This window comes from Rhinoderma darwinii, chromosome 6, assembly GCF_050947455.1.
Source record: "Rhinoderma darwinii isolate aRhiDar2 chromosome 6, aRhiDar2.hap1, whole genome shotgun sequence".
NCBI lineage: Eukaryota > Metazoa > Chordata > Amphibia > Anura > Rhinodermatidae > Rhinoderma > Rhinoderma darwinii.
This window is the reverse complement of record NC_134692.1, coordinates 13,351,015-13,361,979: the sequence shown is the minus strand read 5'-3', so window position 1 is coordinate 13,361,979 and position 10,965 is coordinate 13,351,015. Positions and strand designations below refer to the sequence as shown.

The 10,965-nt window shown below is 43.6% G+C and overlaps 1 protein-coding gene across 1 annotated transcript; it reads right to left on the bottom strand.

Moving 5' to 3' along the window:
* Positions 1-265: 265 nt before the first annotated feature.
* INHA (inhibin subunit alpha) lies at positions 266-7,476 on the bottom strand. The gene is made up of 2 exons (XM_075829183.1): positions 6,777-7,476; positions 266-4,797 (listed from the first exon to the last, which is right to left on the bottom strand). Exons 1-2 carry the CDS (start codon positions 7,051-7,053, stop codon positions 3,875-3,877), a joined length of 1,200 nt encoding a protein of 399 aa, XP_075685298.1. The 5' UTR covers positions 7,054-7,476; the 3' UTR covers positions 266-3,874.
* Between the last annotated feature and the right edge of the window lie 3,489 nt (positions 7,477-10,965).

The following is a 10,965-nucleotide window of genomic DNA, read 5'->3' as shown; positions in this document are numbered from 1 at the left end:
ATATACAGTAAATTATCCATCTCAGTGACTCTTATTTACAGTGGATTTCACACTATTGTCTGTGATGTGACATTTTACTAGTCGCTGACTATTCCTAGAATTATTTTTTTTTTTATAGCATTTTTATTTAAAATGACAACATGGTATAAACTAATGTATTTTATTTTCAAGAATTAACTGATGCATATGACCTGCGTCACCCATCTTTCCCAAGCCTCCGATTCAAAATATTGGAGATAAATGAATAAAGGATCAGAAAATAACATTATTTCCATACAATTTTTATTATAAACATATTTTTTAAATCAATTTTAAGCACATAGATAAGGCTCTGAATGCAGCTTCCCCGCCTGTCTATGGGGGAGGGGCTGTGCTCCATCACTTTCTGGAGTCTGTAATAATCAATGCCATTTCCCTGTTGATTCACTCCCATTCATTGCAGCTGCCATAAAGCACACACACTCTGCTGCACTGTCTATACAGGCAATATGGCCGCCTCCATGAAAGCTTTTAAAAATAAAAAGTTAATAGCTGCAACATGTAAAAAAACGAACTAAAACATTATATATCTTCTACAGACGTACAGCTTGTTTATGACAACAGAATTAAATACGTGGGACATTCCCTTTAAGTCTGCACTCAAGAAGACAACTCAAGGGCCCAGTTGTTTTGCCTGGGGGCCATTGGGTGGGTGCAGAAACAACCAGAGGCTTGTATTTATCAGGGTATCTCATTGATGCCATATTATCTAAGCAGAGATGTCCTTTAAAGTTTACCTCTCGGGAATCCCCATAGTAGTTGTTAAATTAAAGGAACACTACTTAGTGTAAGGCCGGAGGGGGCGGAGCATGACACAAACATTCTTTCTTTGGTGTTTTTGAAATCCTTTGTCATGCTCCACCCCCTTAGGCCCTGCACTAGGTATAGTGCAGTATATAGATTTTGTCTAGAGTGTTCCTTTAATATACTACATTCTACAAATATTGGCCTTAAGGATGATAGGATTTTATACTATTTTGACGCATCATTGAATATGACAGATGATGTCATTGGTGGGGGATCCATTAACTGAGCCCCTCACCACCAATGAGCCTCAGGAACTCTTCTCGAGTCTCTTGTGCAAGTTTTTTTTCTCTGAGATTTTTGGATTTTCAAGCTAATTATGACCCTGCAATTAGAAGCAAAGGAACCGTAATGTACAGACCACTATGTCCTAGCGATCGGTGGGATTTCTGACTCACATACCCCCACTGATGCTTTCATCAGACAGGTCTATCTGACATATCAGAAACCAGAGGATCTCTTTAAAGGAACAGTGTCACTAAATATTTTTTTTACATCAGTTTGATTTTAGTGCTTTATTAAAAACGTTTATATTTATTTGTGTGTTTGTGTTTTACTTTATTTTATTTTTTTACTTTTTCTTCCCTATGGGGGCTGCCATTTTTTTTCTCCATTTCTGTATGTGTCGATTAACGACACATACAGACATGGAGTACGGCAGCTACAGTCCCATAGTGAATGCGAACGGGGCACGTTCCATCCACTATGGTGTACGCCGTGTGTGTGGGAACGGCGCATGCGCCGCTCCCACACAGTCCAAGTTGAAATGTGCGCCGTCTGGCGCCATTTTCCTGTAGACCGGAAGTCGCGGCCGGACAGATTACTACTTCGGTCGCGGCTTCCGGACTTGTTCACTTGGAGCGGCGGTAGGAGACGGAGCGGACGGACCGGAGGGAGCGGCGGCGGCAGGAGCAGGTAAGTGATTTCTGTGTATGTAAGTGTTTTACTGTGTGTTTACTAGTGTATGTTAACCTACTACACTGTGTGTTAGCTCAAAAAATGGCGACACACAGTGTAGGAGGTTTGACCGTTCAATCCCCTCGTTTCTCCCGGCACTAGCCAGGATAAAGGAGGGGGGGATTATGAGAGCTCAATAGTGCGAGTTAGTTTTCCCAAATTTTGCAGCATAAAGCAATGTGGTTGCTTTACCACATGCAATGCTGCAATTTTGGGAATTGCTCCATCTAGTGACCAGCGCTGGGAAATATTATAAATTAGAATCTAATTTATAATATTTCCTGACTCGTGAAAAAAAAAAAAAAATGTGAACAATGTTTAATCACCTACACACTAATTGTTTAACTAAAAAAAATAATATTTTTTTTCTAGCAACACATTCCCTTTAAAGGGGTTCTCCTAACTGGACAACCCCTGTCCATGTACCCTATTAGGGTATATAGACATCATAGAGAGATATCCCCCTCTATAAGCCAGTTGTGAAAGCTGCAGTTCACATTCAATGAGCGGCTGGACCTACGGCAATCATCTGATCCCTGACAGTGTCCAACCCCTTTAAAGGGGTATTTCCATCTCAGGCATTTATGATATAGCCACAGGATATGGCATAAATTCCTGATAGGTGTGGTCGCACCACTGGACAAACTTGACTCTTTCTGTATCCCATAGACTTCAATAGAGAGGGCCATAGAACTGTAGATGTCTTTCTCCCAATAGGTAAGGATCCCAGAGGAGGTTAGAAATTTATGGCAATACCCCTTTAAAGAGGTTGTACAACTGATTGCCTCAGGTCTGGCTGCAGTGGCCACTCATGGCACTCATTAAAGTGCCATAAATGCTTAATTTGGGAATACCCCTTTATGTTTTATGGTTATTGTTTAATAATTACATTCAGATTTCTTGTCACAGAAAATAATTCAGGAACAAATCTTTTATTCTAAATGTTTGCAAAAAGCCAGAAAGTGAAGAAACAGCCAAAAAGAGACACTAATTTCCAAGTCAAGTGCGGTAAAAGAGCTTTTTACCTCCTTTGGGCATCTCAGCCGTCAGCCCATCCGCAAAACAAAGGCTCCTGTATTGGACTCACGGTGTCTGCAGGTTTATCACATTGGAATTGTTGCATTGATAGAGGAACTTAAAGGGAAACTCCATAAAAAAAAAGTTTTATCGCTTCACACAGTGTTTGTATATGTTCTGTGACTGTACATTGTAAAGGCCTTGAGCTCACGGGATTTGCTGTCACATTGTAGCAGCACTTGGCTGTCATCTTTACAACGCAAATTCTCCCACCCAGAAAATGTGTCAGCTGTATGCTAATTACCTTCCATACACAGGTGGAAACAGTCATGTGACTAAAGCTGCCCATACACTTTCAATATCTGTCGGCCAAACTCTATCCCACCGGATTCTCCCATACACATGCACGCCCCTCTCCTCTGGCAGCGGGTTATGTTTTGTGGGACCAAAGGATCGGCCATGTTAAAATCCAACATGCTTGATCCTTCTTTCCGACCAACATCTGCCATCCGGAGAGAGTTGGGAGACTCCCCTACATATTAGATAGTTGGCGATCCTGCCGAAGTCGGGATCGCCAACTATCGCCTAATGATTGAAAGAATTTGAAAAATGGCAACTAGAGTTGACCAAGAGTATACATACCATAGAGGCAGACCATGTGGCTGCCTATGGACCCCATAGAGAGGGGGAGCCTAACCCTGGTTAGTCCTGTCCCCTTTGGTACTGGGTGGCAAGGACATGCGCAGGACTCCCCTCTTCAGAGGAACTGTGTTTTAAGCAAGAGGGTGGGCAATTTGCCCAAAGTTCATGGAAATGTTGTGGAGCGGGAAACAAACAAAGACCCTTCTGTCCTGGGTAGAAAACCCCAGCACCATAATGAGGGCCCCATTTTGATATAGACCACTGCAATAACCTAACTATAATAAAACCTAAAGGATAAATACATTTTCATTCTACAGTTATCAAGCCACGACCATCAATGGTGACCTGGTGTTTCAATAGTATAATATCATGTGATAGCTGGAAGTTCTCTTCTAGTTGTTTTGAACAATCGGATTTAGCTGCAGGCGCAGTCTTGGGTCAGGATGTTTGGCACAGTTTCATATCGGAAGGAGTAACCGCCATCTGTGGTGGTGGTGACTCTCAAAGGCTTCATGGTGCTGGGTAGTGCAGCACAACAGTTGCCCCAATGGAGTGCCGTGCTTAGGCCATGGTTCGGGGAACAGGTCCCATGGCAGTAGTGGAACTGGAAGCTTCCAGGGTGGACAATCCACTGGTTCCAACCCAACTCTTCAAAGGTTATGTTGAGAGAACCACGGTGACATTGTGTGCTGTCACCACCGGGCGCTGGAGGCCTCTGTAGAAGTTCCAGAGCAGATGGAGACCATGGAACTCCCGACCTTCGACCACGTTGGTTGGGTCGAGTACTGTACATAAGGAAGGGTGTAAGTTCAGGCTGCTCGGAGCAAGGACATGTGGGGCAATGGACCAACAGAACAAAAAGTCCTCTTGTGACATAATTCATAAAAGCAGGAGCCAGGTGAAAGACGGTCCAGTCATCCATCTTCTCCACCTTGGAAGTGGCCACAGTGACCGGGTTCTTTTGTGAGAGTACCTGTATGTCCACCAGATGATGTCGAGTCTCCTCTTTAATAATGACATTAACCTGTGAGACAGGGTCAGAATCATCATCATCACTCATCTGGTCATCTCTTAGGGTCAGAGAGTCATGGGGTAATAGTTCTGTCACTCGAGGAAGAGATTGAGTAGGTCGCTCAATACTCGGAGCACTTGGATCCTCAGTGGACAAATTCTGGTACAAGGTGAAGTTTTCTTTCAGGGACTCTCCAGTGAAAAACCAGAACTGCACAGATGAGACGCGACGACTCAAGATGTGAGGAGATGGCCGGAAGATGTAGGTGAAACTGTTGCCTTCTTCTGTCTTGGGGGCATCAAGTGTTGGAGTCTCACACAGGACATCTGCAAGAAGGTCATCTGTTAAGTATCTCTTCATCTTATTACCCAAACCAATACAGTCATGGAATCATCTATAATGAGGCGACCTAACACTACCGGAAGGAGAACCTCCGGGATCATCAAAGTCAGCAAATGTCAAATCCAACATCTTTGTAATACGAAGGGTCATTAAAGGGGTTGTCCAGGATTAGAAAAAACATGGCTGTTTTCTTCAAAAACGGCGTCATCCCTGTCCACAGGTTGTATATGGTATTGCCATTCACCTCAATGGAGCTGAGCTGCAATACCAGACACAGCCATGGACAGTTGTGGTGCTGTTTCTAGAAAAAAGCAGCCATGTTTTTCTAATCTTGGACAACTCCACAGTCCTTACTGTGCCTCTAATTTCATATGAAGACTTAGGCCCTGTTCACACTGAGTTTTTTTGCAGGCAGAAAAAAAATCTGCCTCAGAATTCCTTCAGATTTTGACCTGCCTGCGCTTTTATTTCTGCGTTTTTTGCAGCGGTTTTCGCCCGCGGCCACTGTTTTTTTCTGCCTCCCATTGATCTAAATGGGAGGTCAGAGGCGGACACTGCGGAAAGAAGGGACATGCCGCTTTTTATTCCTACGAGCGGCTAAAATCCGCCCGGGGAAAAAACCGCCTCTGCCTCCCATTAAAATCAATGGGGGGTGATTTTGGCAGTTCCTTGGCACTGATTCCGACGCGGTTTCCGCGTCAAAATCAGCACCGAAAAACTCCATGTGAACAGGGCCTTATGGAGGTTTTGGATAAATAATAAATCGTGGCATGTTCCATCACATGCTGTATTATGGATGTATTCTCCCCGAGAAGCATTGCTCCTAGGGGAGAATATGGTGCAGTACTGAGGCACCATATGGCGGCAAATTGAGCTCCGCAGATATCGTTTGCTACCATACAGTCTCCGTGGTCACAACTTCACTGTGTGCATGAAACCTGCGACACTTCTTCATATTCTGTGAACAGCGCGTACAATAGAGAAAAAGTGACCCCTACTGGCAGCTGGAGAGAACTACATGCAACATTCCATCAGATTGGGACCATTTGCGTCTGTGGTGTCAATGTCAGGGAGCCGCAAATTATAAAATGTCCTACGAAACCTCTCATTATCATGGAAGACTTACCTGTAGCGCCATCACCTCCACATCAAAGACACTGGGATGAGACCTCGCAAATGATTTCAACGAGATACTTAGGGGCAGATTTACTATTGCTGTAGCGCTAGAATTCCGAGCACTTTGGATTTGGCGCAAATCAATTTAGACAAATTTATTATTGATTTGTGCCAAAAAGAACAAATGTTTGAGTCTCACCTGACACTTTTCATCCTAAAAAATACATAAATAAATATACAATATAATAAAAAATGAATAATAGTCTTAACGCTATAAACTTAGATGTAAATAGTGGGTGGCCACGTATTCGTGTGGAACTCTCTTTTGAAAAGAGTCGCTTGCTCGGCTGTATCCAAACATCACATAGATGCCAGTGGCGAGTGCCGTATGCATGCACGGCCACCTCTACAATATATGGTTGTAATAGGGGGTCAGGTGGGGTCTTGGTCCCAGAGATGGAATGGGGCCAGCACAACATTTTTTTGCTTAGGGGCCTAGACCAACCTTAACCCTGACCTGGGTAGAGGTATTGGTGGGCCGTTGACAGATTGCTGACAGCCTCCATGGCAACCGCAATTTTTTTTTAGAAAATAAGAGTAGCAAAAGCAACAACCCTCAGAAAACTCACGCGTGTTTTACATCCATAGTTACATACAGGGGCCGACTGATAATGGTCTGGGCCCCTAGGCAATAATGGTCATGGGCCCCTCACCAACCACCATGGTTATCATACTCTTGTAGCATTTATCTCACGTATCTCTTGTTTTTATGTTTGCAACCTTAATGCCATGGGCCCCCGGGCACTGCCCCAATGACCTAGTGGTCAGCTCATCCCTGGTTACTAACCTGATGACGGGAACAATATAACCTGAGATGTGTCCTCCATAACATGTCCTCTCCGTTGGCTGTGTCTCTTACTCAGAATCCTCTCCTCAAACTTAATGGGTCCGGTCGGGTTTGGAGATGTTGTTGGAGATGCAGCAGGCGGAGGAGACCCCAGTGCCTCCACAATCCGTGTTTTCACCTTGTCCAAGACAAACTGGCGATCGGCCTCGGGCATCTCACAGCCTTGGCTCGTCTTGGTAAACATCATGGCAAGGAACATTAGAAACATCGGAGCCATCGATGACTTCAAGTGTGAACTCGAAGATGTTTTTCTTATTTTTAGTCTTCGGTTTTATGAGATATCGCTTGATTGTCCCAGCTGTTCTTGAGAACGTCTGTCTCGTACTCTGCTGCCCGTCTTCCAGAAATGTATCTCAGTTCTGCCTAGGCATTGGGTATGTCATCTCTCTTGACGTCTCGCAGAGCTCCTTGGATGGCCTTCTGTTTCATATGAATGACTGTATAACACGGACGGTAGATGTCTGTCTTCTGCAGTCTCTGTACCCTATGGATGCCTCAGAATGCTCTGTCCTTCTGATTTGTTGTATGTTATCAAAGTTGGCAGAGAGAAGGTGCTGGGCACAGAGAAAAATATCTGTACCAGACGCCTGGAATGTATTGTTTGCCCCAGAGATTATGAGACCAGACCACCCTGACCAGTCGTTTTGCATGGGAACGCCCCCCACCCTCCTCAGACAAGACCTTGAGCCCAATAACACACCAACAATTTCTTTTTTTTTGGAATATTATTTTTTTGTATGTAAGTATTGCAACCAGTATAGCAATTTGCAGTTCTGCTCCTTAGAGCTCCCTCTACTGGTGAGGGTAATTATAGTATAACTTAAATCAGGACATAGTGATAGGTAAGATCTCAGATTGACTTCAGGCATCATTAAAAAAAAAAGTAGTACCCGCTACAAGATATAACCAGTGGCTGCAATTTAGTGTCTGCAGCGACTCAGCATAAGCTCAGGCTGCTGCTCAGCCCCAATGCTTTACACTGCAGCTCTGCCTGCTCAGCTTGTGTATAAGTACAAGCAGGAAGGCAGTATATGGAGAGACAATTCCCATTATAGAGAGATTATAATAAACTACAAACAACTTAACCACCTGTGAAAAAAGATGATTATCAGAAAACTTCTACATATTGACTAAGGGAAAAGAGTCTCAAATAAAAGTGGTTCCTGGGGTTCAATCTCCATATACTAACATATTTGCATCATATATGTATACATGTATACGGTGTACATAGAGGATGGGGGTGCCATAGCAAAGATAAAAAAATGAGGTCCTTTTCAGGAGCTGCCTGACACCAGCACACTGAGAGGGGTTGAATGGGCCCCCGCTCTCCAGTGGCCACATAGCTGCCGTTTGCATTGCCTCAATGGCACTTATGCCCTAGTAAGTGACCAGTATTTCCGTCAGGCGTCTGTTTGTGGCTTCTGACCAGATAAGATGGTGTTAAACTCATGACCTTGATATTGTAGCTGAAAGAAAGTTTCCTGTGGGATTGTGCTGCTCAGAGATTTATTATCTATGAATTCTTCCTGCAGTACATTGCGGCTTATTTTTATTTAATACTTTTTAAACTCTGGTTTTATAGAAACTTGGATTAAAATAAAACTGGTGCAATGGTAAAGTTGAAGAGTCCGTTCAGCTTCCAGCTCCAGTGTCAGAACCTTTCAGCAGACCGAGCGGTTTATGACGTCATCTAATACATGACCTATAATAACAACTCCCCAAGCTCTCAATACAGGGGGGTGCACGTTATATATGGGACAGGGCATCCCTCTTGGTTGATTGGGTGAGAGGTATCACATGACTAACTCCATGACACCTTTTTTTTTATAAGGGAGTTCACATTTTGCGGATTGCAGGAAAATGTTTTGCCGCGATTACAAGTTCTGTCCCCTGAGTCAGGACAATGTGGCTCTGACATTAGTTATTTAGGCACGATCCAGAGTTACAGCCTGTATAAGGCTACAAAGATCACTGTGCTGCGCTGCGTACGTCGAAGTAATGTAAGTAAATGTGGCCGCAATTTTCAGTGACTGTCGCAAGAAATCCAAACTTTTCTAATTTCTTGCGACTGTCAATCGTGGTGGTGCCAATTTGTTCTGGAGGATAAGGCTGAGTTCTTTGCAGGCGGAAAATTTGCCTCAAAATTCCGTTTGGAATTTTGAGGTAGATTTTCCTCTGCCTGCACGCCGATTTTCGCTGCGTTTTTCGCCAACGGCCATTGAGCACCGTGGCCATAAAATGCCGCAAAATACTCTTTCTCTGCCTCCCATTGATGTCAATGGGCGGTCAGGGGCGTAAACGCCCGAAGAGAGGGCATGTCCCTTCTTTTTCCCGAAATTAATGGGAGGCATTTTCGTCCGTTTTTTGGCGCGTTTTGTGGCGCGGTTTCCACGTTAAAAAACTAGCCATAGTGAGATGCACTCACTATTCTGCGTGTGTACACTGCAGGATGTAACTCAGGATCAGTACAGGATAAATAATGTAATGTATGTACACAGTGACTCCACCAGCAGAATAGTGAGTGCAGCTCTGGAGTATAATACAGGATATAACTCAGGATCAGTACAGGATAAATAATGTAATGTATGTACACAGTGACTCCACCAGCAGAATAGTGAGTGCAGCTCTGGAGTATAATACAGGATGTAACTCAGGATCAGAACAGGATAAGTAATGTAATGTATGTACACAGTGACTGCACCAGCAGAATAGTGAGTGCAGCTCTGGAGTATAATACAGGATGTAACTCCGGATCAGTACAGGATAAGTAATGTAATGTATGTACACAGTGACTCCACCAGCAGAATAGTGAGTGCAACTCTGGATTATAATACAGGAATTAACTCAGGATCAGTACAGGATAAATAATGTAATGTATGTACACAGTGACTCCACCAGCAGAATAGTGAGTGCAGCTCTGGAGTATAATACAGGCTGTAACTCAGGATCAGTACAGGATAAGTAATGTAATGTATGTACACAGTGACCCCACCAGCAGAATAGTGAGTGCAGCTCTGGAGTATAATACAGGATATAACTCCGGATCAGTACAGGATAAGTAATGTAATGTATGTACACAGTGACTCCACCAGCAGAATACTGAGTGCAGCTCTGGAGTATAATACAGGACGTAACGCAGGATCAGTACAGGGTAAGTAATGTAATGTATGTACACAGTGACTCCAACAGCAGAATAGTGAGTGCAGCTCTGGAGTATAATACAGGATGTAACTCAGGATCAGTAAAGGATAAGTAATGTAATGTATGTACACAGTGACTCCACCAGCAGAATAGTGAGTGCACTCTGCACTCTGCAGTATAATACAGGCTGTAACTCAGGATCAGTACAGGCTAAGTAATGTAATGTATGTACACAGTGACTCCACCAGCGGAATATTGAGCGCAGCTCTGGAGTATAATACAGGATGAAACGAAGGATCAGTACAGGATAAGTAATGTAATGTATGTACACAGTGACTCCACCAGCAGAATAGTGAGCGCAGCTCTGGAGTATAATACAGGATGAAACTAAGGATCAGTACAGGATAAGTAATGTAATGTATGTACACAGTGACTCCACCAGCAGAACAGTGAGTTCAGCTCTGGAGTATAATACAGGATGTAACTCAGGATCAGTACAGGATAAGTAATGTAATGTATGTACACAGTGACTCCACCAGAAGAATAGTGAGTGCAGCTCTGGAGTATAATACAGGATATAACTCCGGATCAGTACAAGATAAGTAATGTAATGTATGTACACAGTGACTCCAACAGCAGAATAGTGAGTGCAGCTCTGGAGTATAATACAGGATGTAACTCAGGATCAGTAAAGGATAAGTAATGTAATGTATGTACACAGTGACTCCACCAGCAGAATAGTGAGTGCACTCTGCACTCTGCAGTATAATACAGGCTGTAACTCAGGATCAGTACAGGCTAAGTAATGTAATGTATGTACACAGTGACTCCACCAGCGGAATATTGAGCGCAGCTCTGGAGTATAATACAGGATGAAACTAAGGATCAGTACAGGATAAGTAATGTAATGTATGTACACAGTGACTCCACCAGCAGAATAGTGAGCGCAGCTCTGGAGTATAATACAGGATGAAACTAAGGATCAGTA

Bases quoted from the DNA above. Each gene is read 5' to 3' on its own strand.
- INHA (XM_075829183.1), bottom strand. From the start codon at position 7,053: ATGGCTCCGATGTTTCTAATGTTCCTTGCCATGATGTTTACCAAGACG. The intron at 4,798-6,776 runs GTTAGTAACCAG...ACCTTCTTGCAG, and splicing joins TATATTGTTCCCGTCATCAG to ATGTCCTGTGTGAGACTCCA.